The sequence below is a fragment of the Corvus kubaryi genome, unplaced genomic scaffold (assembly GCF_017639235.1).
Source record: "Corvus kubaryi isolate FWS band 111438036 unplaced genomic scaffold, C.kubaryi_AGA036_p1.0 37284, whole genome shotgun sequence".
NCBI lineage: Eukaryota > Metazoa > Chordata > Aves > Passeriformes > Corvidae > Corvus > Corvus kubaryi.
This window is the reverse complement of record NW_024581088.1, coordinates 7,429,073-7,441,895: the sequence shown is the minus strand read 5'-3', so window position 1 is coordinate 7,441,895 and position 12,823 is coordinate 7,429,073. Positions and strand designations below refer to the sequence as shown.

Genomic DNA, 12,823 nt, shown 5'->3' with positions numbered 1-12,823 from the left:
AAACAACAGCCTAAGCATTTTGCCCTGCTGTATCTTGGGGAGCTGGAAACCTTTTACCAGCAAGAAACTCTTACAGCAGTTACCATGGTGACACTGGTAATAGATATTTAAAGGCAACTCACTCATAATCACATCTATTAGATATCAGGAGGCTTTAGTAAGAGAGGCACAAAAAGCTTGAAACCAAGGGAGCCAACCAGGCTTGGTGATGGTATAAGGAATTTATGGGGAGGGATCTGCTTATCCCATCATTTAGCTGGACACAAAGGGCTGCTGTTCAAATCTGGAATGGCACTAAAGCTTGCAGAATAAACTATTTTTAGTTGGTCATTTAAGAAATGGTTCTGAAAGCCTCATTTCAATAGTGGTACTTCAATAAATCCTTTCAGAGTGGTCATTGCCAGAAATATAATAAATAGCTGTACCACAGTTCCATCCCCTATTAGAACCAGGCTGCTGGGAATCTCCTGGTCTGCCATCACTTGATGGAAACTCGAATCTGGATAAAGCTCTCTGAGTTGAAGAGGTATGTTTGGTCATATAAATGTTAATTTCTTTAGGTTCTAGTCCACAGCTTTCCAATCCACTGGAGCACAACTAAGAGAATCTGCAGAATCAGATCTCCAGATAGGGAGCCACTTCACCAGGTTGCCTAAGCCTGTGTAAGAGTCATCAAATCAAGATCTCCTTCCTCTTTTTACTGCATATTTCCATGACAACTTTCCTGCAGTATCAACTTCTTTATACTGGAAAGGTCTCTCAAAGAGAATTTAGGCTTCTATAGCAACAGCAGAAAGCCCTGGGAGATGATGATGCCTGAAACTTTACCCGGATCTTTTTTTAGACCACACAAGTGTGTTTCAAATTCTATAGGTGAAAACAAAAGTATGTGTAATATTGGGCAAACTGTGAAGAGGAGAAGGAGTACCTTGCTGAAGTGGAACAAACACAACGAAACCACCTTACTTTCAAAAGGGGTGCAGACTTTGAGATCTAAAACATTAAGGAGAGCAGACAGGATCAAACACTCATCTTGAAAAGCCACATCCTGTTCCTTTTCTCTGAGTTACAGAGCACAGTCACAAGGAACAAGTCTGCTGATCCTAACAGGGGATTTTAGCCAAAGATCTCTCTCTGCAATCTATTTTATATTGGCCTAAAGCAGAAAAAACCCCCAAAAAAACCATGAGAAATCAGTGAGTCAGGATGTCTTTTGAGTTTTAACTCCAATATACCTGCCACCTACCTATGATCTAACCTTTTTTTTTAGTACTTGAGCTGTTTGCCATGGTAGTGACAGTATTCTCCAACACTGAAAGCTACCTTAGAAGAAAAAAAACCCAACTGCACTCTCAAACAAATAAGTTTGTTAAACTCAAAAGCCAAGAAAAGTATAGAAGCTGAAGCAGCTTTCCTTCACCGACTTTAGATCTATTTCACAAAGCACTTCTCCAGTGTGAAACCTAAAGTCTTTAAAGAAAAAAAGACAAAGCACTACATTCACAAGCTCAGAGTGAAGTAGGAAAGGATCACATTTAATGTATAGATGAAAATACCATAGGGTGGAAACAAAGCTCAGCAGGTCCCAGCACCTTTCCTTTTGCAGCCACTGGAAACCTCTTTGTACACAACAGGTGAGATCAGCAGGGTGACCACCTGCAAAGCAGCCACACGTTCTTCTGCTTGTGGCAATTGAAAGCTTTTCCTTTTGTCATTAAAATATCCACTAATTTATCTCCTCTTCTTCTCATTCACCCCTACATTATGACAGTTCTGATAAGGAAAAAAAGGTGGGAATGAGTGAAAAAGAATGGACTCTATTTAATTCTTGTTGACTTCCACCTTCAGCCACTTCCTGCCTTTCAGAAAAGACTCTGGAACTGGCAGTTTGACAAAATAAAGTTGAGGACTGTGAAAACTTATTTTAATTTTTTAATAGCACTGCTAGAGTGTCTTCAAAACCTGGGAACTCTAACACTGAGACAATATGCAAAACCAGGATTTCTGACAAACCCCGCATTATTTCCAAGATTTACCCTGTCTGGAGAATACTGAAGTGTGGGAGTCACTGAGTCACTGTAAAGGTCAAGTGAAACGCAATTATTCAGTGTCGCCATGTGCTGCCCTCTGCTGAAAACAGACACCGAGCTCCTTGGAGCAGCACAAAAGCTCGGGATCATCTGCACCCCCTGCTGCCGTCACACTCAGCCGAATTCAAAATGTTTCATTTCATGGGGCTAGGCAGGGTTAAAAATAACCTAAGCTCTTGCACTGGACTGAACAGCTCCAGGAGAAAAGAGCGGCTTCAGGGACAGCAGCCAGGGACTGGAGAAGGAAGAGGATCGGACGCATGGGCTGCGCACTCTGCGGTCAGGAAGGTTCACAGGCTTGTGAAAAAGAAACAGCTGAAAGTTTCATTTGAACAACTTGTTTATCAAAGATGTGTTGAACTCTCATATTTCCTCTCAAATCCTTAATCCTCCATCTGATTTCACCCACACGAAAAATCTCTTCAGGCAGATGAGATTGTTCAAATACTCAGGCACAAGAATTTGTTCGTATGTAGAACACGGAACAGCGTGAATGGGAAAAGGAGGAAACTATTAAATATCTAAGGGGGGGGGGAATAACACATAATTCCATACTAACATCTATAAATAAGTGTATTTTATATAATCATATTTACAAAATATTTATTAAAATATTTTATTTACAAACAAATAGTAACCCAGTATTTTCTCCAAAACTCAGGAAAAAGGGAAAGAAAGTCAAAGCAATATTTCAACTATACATATAAACTCTCACTGCTGAAATTGCCAATCCAGCATATATGGTTTTTTCCCCTTAGGCCTTCGGAAATTAGGCTTTGCTGTGTGACTTCGAGATCAGCCCAGCAAGGTTATTTTGGATCAAGGAGAAGACTGAAATCTTAAGTTCAGGGTTCCTTAGGGAGATCATCCTGCCAGCAACCCCCCCTACCTTGTAAAGATCCTGCGGTAGTAGATTTAAATGAAGTGCTTTTTCACGGGTTTTGACCTTAAAAAAAAAAAGGGGGGTGGGGGGCAACACCCCTAAACAATCAATTTAAAAAAACCCAAGGACATAAAAAAAGAGGGAATAGCAGCGGGCAGGTGGGCCCTGCTGGTGCAGCCAGTAGAGGGCAGTGGGATTTAGAGGAAAGTTGTTGAACTTCGTCTAGTGAAGTATTTGAAGTGATAAAACCATCCATTTAAATCTTTATTTGAACCTACCTACACTAAGACATAAGCAGGATAGAGAGCAAAGGACAAGAGTAAGAAAGAAAATGTATTACTTTGGGATCTCTAAAAAGCTGTGTTTCAGGATATCAGGAAAATTTCGTACCAACGCATCACGTATTCAAATTTTTAAGCAATTTTCAATTATTGAAATACAACAATTCCACGCATCCTATTGAAACCAACACGGCTGTTTCTCACGGGTTTAAAAACCTATGGGAACTTAAAAATAAAATAGAAAAACATCAAATAAGAAGAGAGGTATTTTTAAGGCAGACCAATCGTCACTTGTGAAGATGAAAACTGGTTCTAGTCCACAAGAACAAGAAAGTAAAACAGGTGAAGAAAAAAGCAACACAAGCAAGGAATGTAGATTTTTAATGCGCACTGTGCCTTGGTTACCAAAGGGAAAAGCAACATTTCTCACCTTATCACCAAACACTACAAGTTTTCCAGAGCCAAGGCTCCTGCACGATTTGACACGAGCCAAGTTTGCCTTTTACGACGGGAAACCCGACTGTGGATATTGTCAGAGCCCTTTTGAGCTACGCACGTCCTGAAGGAACACCGCTGCTCTACGCCAGAGGAGAGCGAGCCCTCCCCAGGGAGGCAGCCGGGGATGAGCCGCTGCTCCGCTGTGTCCGCCCGGCCCGTGGCACAGCGGGGACACCTGCGCCAGCCTCGGGTGCCCTGGGCTGTCCGGAGCTGCGGGCACGACCCGCCCGTCCTCCCGCTGCCCTCAGAGCCCCGCGGGGGCTGCGCCTGCCGGGCTCGGCTCCGGCGGGACGCTGCGGGCACAGGCAGCGCCCGTGCGGGACCTGTTGCCCTCAGACACCGGCGCGGGGCCGGAGTCAGCCGTGGGGAGGCTGCGGGGACACGGCGGCGACACCGCGACACATCAGAGCTTCCCGCTCCCTCCTCGCACCTCAGCCAGGGCACAGGGACTCGGTCCCGCACTGCGGCACCTCGGCGCTCCCCCAGCACGGGGCTGGCCCGCGCGAGGCTGCCGGTTCTCCCCAGCCCAGCCGGTCCCCCCGCGCTGCCCCTCGCCTCCCGGCGCTCACCTGCAGCCGCCGCTGCCGCCGCGCTCGGGGATGCTGCGCAGCCGGAGCTCTCACCTCACCTGCACCGGCCGCACCGGCCGCCAGGGGGCTGGCGCACGGCACGCCGGGCAATGTAGTCCCCGGGCAGCTCGGGACGGCCAATCCACGCTACCCGCCGCGGAGCATGCCGGGAGCGGTAGTTCTCCCCGACGGCGCCGCCGCGAGGCATTCTAGGAGATGTAGTCACAGCGCGGCGGTGCACGGCCGGCGCCTCGCCGCCGCGGAACTACAACTCCCGTGCCCTCCCGCCGCGGCAGCTGGAGCGGGCTCGGACGCGGCGCCGAGCGGCTGTGGGTGTGCGAGCCCGGCATGGCGGCCCCACCGCCTTCAGCCCCGGGAGAGCCGGCGCCGCCGCCGCTGCAGTACAGCCTCCTGCTGCAGCACCTCGTGGGCGACAAGCGGCAGCCCCGCGTCTGGGACCCCGCCGCCCTCGGCGGCATCCCCTGCCCGCCCAAGAGCGAGGAGCAGAAGATGGTGGAGCGGGTCATGGAGAGTTGCCCCTTCAAGGCGGCGCTGGCTTGCGTGGGAGGTGCGGCGGCTGGAAGGACGGGGCAGGCAGCTGTGGGGTGGTTCGGGGGTCCCTCTGGAGTCGGGAAAGGGGCGGATGGAGGAGAGGCTGCAGCCCCCGTGTTTGATTTTCCTTCTAAGCCTCCTCCGGTGCCTGTGACGTGTCCCAGGGAGCGATCTCTGTCTGGCTTCCTTGGAGAGGCACAGGTGCTCATGGCCTTTCCTCAGCACAGCACAGGCTGTCACAAGTGTCCATAGTACCAAGCGATTCCTGCCCCTGTCACGGTGCAGCGCTCACAGGCAGCGGGACAGGAGCAGAGCCGCTTCATTGCCTTCAGGGAATGTGCTGCTCCAATCCAGCCATGTTCATTTCATATTGTTTATCTTTTGCAGGATTTGTTCTGGGAGGTGCATTTGGTATCTTCACAGCTGGTATTGACACCAACGTGGGGTTTGATCCCAAGGATCCCTATCGCACTCCCACGGCTAAAGAGGTGCTCAAGGACATGGGGCAGCGAGGCATCTCCTACGCCAAGAACTTTGCCATCGTGGGTGCCATGTTCTCCTGCACAGAATGCGTGGTAGAGTCGGTGAGTGGAAACCTCTCAACCATTAAGAAATGTTTTCTTGTATGTACTCTTTAAAAATCTTTTACTAGATGCAAGTAAGTACGTATATCCCCTTTGCAATAGGGCAGTGGAATAGGCTACTTTGTTCTTTTTTGGCCAGCAAAGCTTTTCAGCTTTGGGATCTGTCTTCAGAGCTGCTGTTCTCTGACAGAATGAAGATCTCTTTTGCAATAGCAAAGTCCTTTTCACTTTAAGTCCTGAATGTATTGGCAAGCAGAGGCATTACTTTTTAAAACCCTAGCTACAAGTGCTTGTGTAAAACGTCAAACTGTGAGTTGCAACATGGCAAAAGTTCCACATGCAGAAAGGGATCGTTTGATGAAAGTTCTTGAGTTTTCATCTGTCCCCTACAGCCAGAAATGACCTTGTGCAGCTCAGTGGTAAATCTATCATCTGCTTTTTTAAAATAGGAAAATTACCCTGTTATGAATTTGAGTCCTGCCTTTTAATTGAAAGTCACAATTACTTCTTGACTCATCTAGAAGAAAAGTGCATCTGCTTGCACAATGGAGCAGAACAAAGAGATCTCTGCACTGGTGAAAATCCAGTGTGTCCTGGCTATGGAAATAGTCCATCTTTGTCAGCAGGTGCTGTGACTCTCACCTGGGCCAAGGACCAGCTGCATGGCCGGGCTCAGGGCTGCTCTCATGTAGTTATTGTCCTTTTAAACTCAGGGCTGTGCTCTGGGGGCTGTGCTGGCTCACCTGAGGATCCTTCCCACAGCACTGCATTGCACCATATGGTTTTGTCTTACCTCTCCCACTTACCTGCTCCTTCCTCTCCTCCTGGCCCTGCAAGTTTGGGAGTGCAGGGCCATCTGCTGAGAGCAGAGGGAAGAACATCCTCAGCTGAGAAGGGGATAGAAGGTCGTTGCTGTTAGCACAGATACTGAGTGGTTATTCCGTGTTTACTTGTTGACTCTGATTTCCAATTCCACAGTATCGTGGGAAGTCAGACTGGAAGAACAGCGTTATCAGTGGCTGCATCACGGGAGGAGCCATCGGCTTCAGAGGTTGGTGGTGCCTGCTGGGAACTGTTTCTGTGGTAACTCTGATAAACCTTGAATTTGGTTATGCAGCACACAATGTTCTTAGAGGAACACACACTGCAAACCTCTTTGCATGGGGTTGTGGTGAATGTGAGAGCCCGCTTCAGACTGGCAGAACTGCACCCTCGCTTTCCTGTCAGCTCCAAGGATGAGTGTGGATAAGGAAGGGTTGGTCATACAAGACAGTGAGATTGGAGGAAAATCAGCAAAATTCACTTGAAAGAAAAATCAGATGGTGGTGGCTGTCCACACTCTTCTGTGGTGTCATGGGAGAGAGCCAAAAATACAGAGCAACTGAGAAGCTCTTGTGTTAGCAGAGGTCTACTTAGCTCTACCATTTCACTGTCTCTGCTACTCTCCTTTGAAATTAGGACTAAAGAACTCTACTTTCTTCTTTTGTACCATGTGTAAAATGCTTTTCTCCTTTCTCATGTATCAGTTCAAACAGACAATTCTACTTACATGTGAAAGAGAAGGAGCACGGGGGTTTTGGTCCAGCAGCACTAGTGGGGACTTTCCTTTAGTGATAACAGCATCTGGGAAAATCCCCAAGTAGGAGAGAGCTGCTCTGCTCATCAGAAATATCAAATTTCTCTCACCTCTCCTTAAGAAAAAAACTTGTCCATGGAGCATAAAAGAAAAGAAAGCTCTTGCAAGTGCATCTAATTGAGCTTGTTAAGTTGTGTCTGTCCTCGACCTAATCCTCTTAGAGTTGTCAGAGCAGTGGCTGCTCTTCCTATCCCTCCCTAGTCCCACCAAGCCACTTGTAGGGCTCAGATCAGAGCACACTGAAATCAGCAGTGGCCACTGGAGGGTTCTCTTCTGTCCCGTGGGTGAGGCTGAGGACACAGCACCCAGAGAGCAAATCCTGCCGGCCCTGCCGAGGGTTGTACATCAGACAGTGGCGGTGCCAGAGTTCCCTGGGAGGGCACTGCCAGGTTCCTGCTGGTGTGAGCTCTTTGAGCCAGCACAAGTTAGTGGGAAAAAGAATTAATTTCCTACTTTGTCTCATTGTTTCCCACCCTTGCCTTGCAGCTGGGTTGAAGGCCGGGGTGATCGGCTGCGGAGGGTTCGCCGCTTTCTCCGCTGCGGTCGATTACTACCTCCGGTAACAGCCGGATCCCTCGGGAGCAACATTCCCTGCTGCTGCTGAGAGCCTGCATCACGGCACAACCATCAGGCTTACCTTTCCACTGCCTCTGGAGTCCTGGTCAGTGCGAGCGGAGCGGCGCTGGCCGCTTTCTGAATGACTAACAGCAATCTGGCTCCGAGCCCTGGCAAGCTGCTCCAGGCAGGCTTGTGGGAGCACGGGAGGATGGAGCCAGGCACAGAGCAGCATCTCCAGGACGGATCAGCTGACTGTCAGTTTCCAGGAAACACGCCTGGACTCTGAGCTCTTTCGATCCTTTGGGGCTGATTTTGATTAAGTCTGTTGCTGGCATCAAAAGAAGGCAGGAGGACAATCTTCAAAGAGAAATGCACCGATTTAGGTTACCACATATTTGAAGGTGCTGCAAGTGTTCTAACAGTCACCAGTTTGCAGCTTGCTACTTTGTTGGGGAGAGGTAAGATCCTGTGGAGAAATAAGTTTGTTCCAGGCTTTTCTTAAAATACCATCTGAAGACAAACCACCATCTGTACAACTTGTCTTATTTCAAGTACAGAGATGAGCGCCAGATTTCTTTACCATGTTTTAAAGGGAAAAGCAGAAAGGAATCCTTAGCCTTAGAGCTGTGTGGTTACTGGCAGATGAACAAAACAGTTTTAAGGGAAAAAGAGGTTGTTGCTGAAGTATAATTCTCTGTAGCCACTTGGCTAGCCTGATGTAACCTCACTGTGGGAGTACAAAAAATCCTGCTACTGCTTTAACTGCCCCAGGCTCACCCCATTAGTTCCAGCAGTTGGATATGAGACTTAGAAAGCAGAGTTGTGAAAATAAACCAGTGTTTGACAGATAACTGGGCATTCACTCAGCACACAGCCTGCTTCCCATCATGTCCCTGTGCCACCACAGTGCCCCAGTGTTACACAGGGGCAAGTGAAGTGTTATTTCTGCACTACATTGGTGCTGAAATCAACACATCTGTTTGTTAGCTCAAGGAGCTGCTGCATCTTCGATCGCTGTTCCTATCTGCCCTCCTGCTCTTCTAACCAAGCTCTGTTCTCAGACCTCAGAGGCTCATTTTTAACCTTCATTGAACCATTCCATAAAGGCAAGCACTCCCTCTCATCTCTTTGAGGCAGTGGGATTTCAGATGCAGTGCACACACCCAATAGGGGTTCTCCCACCCACCTCCCCTCCTTTGCATTCCCAGTTTGACATCCCAGAACAGTGACAGCCCTTGTTTACCTGGAAGAGCAGTACTAGCAGTGTGTTTTGGCTGATAGGGTGGTCAGTGGTCAGTTTGGAGGCACGCTGGCTCCCATTCCCACATGGAAAAAAGTGGGGAGACAGCACCATGTGATCTATCAGATGAGGTTTCCAGATCTCCTGATGTCCCTTGCTGTGCCTGTTCAGTATCCTCAGGCCAGAAGCTGTGCAAGTCAGCTGAATTTTAAGCTTGAGTAATTCTAGGCTGATTAAACAGGCTGGCTCCAGACAGTCCAGGTTTTTTTCCTCCAAAATGCAAGGATGTAGCCCAAACCATAAGAAGTCTCTTCAAAGATTGCCTGGCACAACGCCTGTGCTTATACCACTGGCTTGAAGTGCAACTAGCAAGAATTCCACGACAGAAAGAGAGGAAGCTGTTCTGCCAAGGTGATCAGTTAGTGCAAACACCAACACCACAGGGCTTCTTTTGTGCAAATATCGGGGCTTTGCATTTTTATTAACATTTTTTTTTTCTCCTCACGAGGTTTTACAGCCATTTAAAGTTTATAATCTACAGAAATTGAAACAGAACACAAACAAAAATATATCCTTAACAACTTTTGAAAGTCAAATATTAATTAACAGTTCTATTCTACCTGTAGCTGCAAGAGTCCACCCCCCTCTTTTCCTTCCTGTAGGGACAAGCAGAAGCCAGTCATGGGGTCAGCCACAGCCTGTTGTGCTGGGCTGTGGGGACCGGGCCTCCAGCCACCGTCGTGGGGGGAGATTTGGCTGTACAGAATCTCCATCTGGAATGACAGTGTCGTGGACAGAGACTTGGACACATGTAACAAATCAGACACACACAGGGGTCTGTTGTGCAGTCAGATCTAAAGCTCGGCCTCCTTACTGGGTCCAGGGCCAAGACAGACGCCTGGTTATTTTCTGCAATGCTGTTTCCCTTCTGTTTAGCTGGTAGTCAAGAGGAGCAGGGTCTGGAGTGTGAGCCCTTTGGAGGGGGACTGAGACCGCCCCTCCTTGGTTGCTTTGCTGGTGCAGGGCTGGCAGGTGCTGCCTTCCCCAGGGAGGTGGCTGAGGACATACCTGGTGCATCGGTGGCCGGGCTCTACCTGGAACAGTCCATAGTTGGGAGGGTAAAGGCAACGCTGCTGTGAGGGACACGCTTGGTCACTTCTCATCCATCTCTGTTTGGCACAGGAGAGTGCAGGGCCAACGCAGTTCGGGAGGTGGGGGGCTGTTCCCACAAGAACACGGACTCCGCTCACAGAGCGAAAGGTTTCGTGTCCCAACAGGTACCAACACCTACGTGGGAGTGTGGGGGATGCCTGGGGAACCGGGGACTCGGGCAGCCTGTCCTGCCTTGGGACATGGCGTGGTAACTCCAGCCATCAGCTTGGGAGGGGTCAAGGACTGGAGCCACTAAGAAACAGACCTGAGCTGGCCGGGCACGGCTAATCCAGCAGCAACCGCTTTGGGAGAAAGACAGAACGAAGCATTTCTGCCTTCAATCATGAGGGCCATGAATGCTTTCCTCCTCCCATCCTTCTGTGCTGGTTCCCAGGCTGGGTGACCATCCAGCTGCTGCAGAGCACTTGCCTCTGGCAGACAGGCTGCCACTGAGGCAGGGCCATGTGCTGCCATGTGCCCAGTGCAGCAGAGAAGGCCAAGGAGGGACAAAACCCCTCCTTGTTCCCATGGCCATGGCAGGAATGCTGGTGCCCTGGCAGGCTCTGCCACGGGGTGCATGGCAGTGCTGGGCTGGCACGGGTGTGAGTACCTCACCATGGCAGAGAGAACTGTACAGCAGGGACCTCCCCACCAAATTTCCAAACTGGGGAAATTTGGGACCCCATCAGTGCCAGAGTAGATGTGGGGTCAGCCCATGGTGATGGAAGCAGACCTGCCTGGCTGGCCGTCCCTTCAGCCTGCTGTGGATCAGGACCAGCACAGCACCTCTGGGTCCAGCCTTGTGTGAGGGGTTACCCCAAAACGCTACTCGGAGGCGAAATCCAGCAAGGGGAGGAACCGCCACGCCACACACACACAGGCAAAGCACAGGGCTGGGGCTGGAGAGGGGACTGGCCTGAAAACACCCAGAAGAGCCATGGCAGGGAAGAAGCAGCTCCTCTGCTCTCGTGGATGCGGGTTTGCTCGGGCCAGAGCAGGATCCAGGCACAGGGTCCAATGTTTGCACAGGCAGTGAAGCCAAAGCAGAGCTCGTCGTCACCGGGGAGGGAGGCCCACGAGCTGCTGGCCTTGGAGCGAGCCGGTGCTGCACATGCAGGCGTGGGCAGGGGAGCTGGGCAGCAAACAGGCACTCGTGGGGCACTGCAGGCTTCAGGCGAGGGGTGCCTGGTAGGAGTGAGTGGGTGGAAAGGAGTCCAGGAGAAAACTAGCCAAGGGGGAAGCCTGTGTCCACAGCCCTTGTCAGTCACTACCTCTTCCGTTGAGCAAATATACATAAGAACAATTCTTGAACACAAGAAGGGACATAAGACACGACTACTTTACAGAGAGGGCCTGGCACCTGGTGGGACCGGGCCACTGGAACGCGATTGTACAGGAGCTGCAGGCGGCACCGTCCTGGGTCTGGGCTGGTCTCCCTGGGGGGCTGTGATCCAGTCCGTGTCCCCCAGCAGGGAGCTGGAGTGTTTGCAGCTGGTGCCTTCTGCCTGCAGGCTACACGTCCGTGGAGAAGTAAAGTGTGTTGCGTTTCAGCTCGGTGAAGGAGATGGGAGGATGCTGCAGGTAGTAGAGAAGGACCTGGACCTGTAGAAGGGAAATGGGGGGTGTTACTCCAGAAAGGGAAAGAAAGAGCTTTCCTTTTCTGGAGTAACAGCTTGTAAAGCCACCTCCCAGCTTGTCCCATCCAGCAAAGAGTAACAAATCTACCCAGACAGGCAGGTGAACCCCTCCATTACCCAGCTCTTACCTGAGCCATCACATCGTGGGACCAGATGTCAGAGGCCAAGGTGAGGTGTGCCTTGCTCTCCCCCTCTGAGGGTCTCAGCAGTGTTGGCCCAAAGACCGTGGCCAGATTGTGGAGAGACATTTTGTTGATAGGCTCCTTTTCAGCCACCCTGTGGGGTACAGGGAGAAAGGCAGTGTCAGCCCCTAACGCTGTTCAAGAGCGGGGCAGCAATGGGGTGAAGTGGGGGGCAAGGGCTGCTCTCCCTTCTCCCAGCAGCAGCACGGCACCTCCAGCTTTCCACTGCCCTTTGCAGCCCTCAGAAAACCCAGGTGCAGGGCAGGGAGCTCTGCCCCCTTCACGGCCTCCGCTGGAGCCGCCGGGCCTGGCCGGGAGCCCTGGGTGTGATGTGGCAGCAACCAAGCCCTCGCTCACTTCTGAGCTGCAGGGCCTCCACCCTTCCCGAGCCTGCAGGGTACGGGGAGCTCTGCACCAGCCCGTGCCCCCTGCACCCACTCCCCTCGAGGCTCCCTGCCCCGACAACCCTGTGGGAGCCCTGCCAGCACCGAGGGAACCAGGACCACAACATTGCCATGTTAGGAGGCAGCTGTGCTCCCCAGCACAGGCTGCTCGCTTGAGCCCCGGCCAGGGGAGCAGATGTGGGAACTGGCTGTGCCCGGTTCTCAGGATGGAAATGGATTTTTCCTTCTCCATCCCCCAGCATCAATCACTTTTTCTGTTTGGTTTTAGCCAAACCAGAGGAACAAAAAAAAAAGTTTCATGATGCAAGTAACATGAGCTGTGAGCCCCAGTCCCAAGCTCTGGCCAGGCTCTGTGTGCTGCTCTGCTGCCCTCCCACAGCCCTGTGCCTTCCACGGGTTTTGGGCCCCCCAGAGAGCCCCAGTCCATGAGTCCCCAGGTTCAGATGTGCCTCATGTGGGCCAAGACAAAGCCTGTCAAACCACACACTGCTGCACTCACTCTGGGACAGGTGACACGGGGTGTCACCTGCAGCTCTGGGACACGTCCACAGAGCCCG

General features: G+C 51.0%; 3 protein-coding genes across 6 annotated transcripts in view; 1 reads left to right on the top strand and 2 right to left on the bottom strand.

Annotated features, from left to right (window-relative positions):
- SPECC1 (sperm antigen with calponin homology and coiled-coil domains 1) overlaps window positions 1-4,420 on the bottom strand; it is an 87,894-nt gene extending 83,474 nt beyond the window's left edge. The window contains exon 1 of the mRNA XM_042026276.1: window positions 4,322-4,420. The gene's annotated coding sequence lies outside the window, so the exon portion shown is untranslated. The remainder of the gene's footprint in view (window positions 1-4,321) is intronic.
- Window positions 4,421-4,616: 196 nt separating this feature from the next.
- On the top strand, window positions 4,617-8,175 carry TIMM22 (translocase of inner mitochondrial membrane 22). The gene is made up of 4 exons (XM_042026285.1): window positions 4,617-4,889; window positions 5,261-5,457; window positions 6,436-6,508; window positions 7,580-8,175. The coding sequence occupies exons 1-4, from the start codon at window positions 4,670-4,672 to the stop codon at window positions 7,654-7,656; spliced, it is 567 nt and encodes a 188-aa protein (XP_041882219.1). The 5' UTR covers window positions 4,617-4,669; the 3' UTR covers window positions 7,657-8,175.
- Window positions 8,176-9,337: 1,162 nt separating this feature from the next.
- Window positions 9,338-12,823, bottom strand: part of ABR (ABR activator of RhoGEF and GTPase) — a 38,497-nt gene continuing 35,011 nt past the window's right edge. For all 4 annotated transcript variants that reach the window (XM_042026280.1, XM_042026281.1, XM_042026282.1 and 1 more), the window contains 2 exons: window positions 11,809-11,956; window positions 9,338-11,645 (listed from right to left, as the gene is read on the bottom strand). In XM_042026280.1, the coding sequence (XP_041882214.1) occupies window positions 11,556-11,645; window positions 11,809-11,956 (238 nt within the window). In that variant the 3' untranslated portion in view covers window positions 9,338-11,555. The remainder of the gene's footprint in view (window positions 11,646-11,808; window positions 11,957-12,823) is intronic.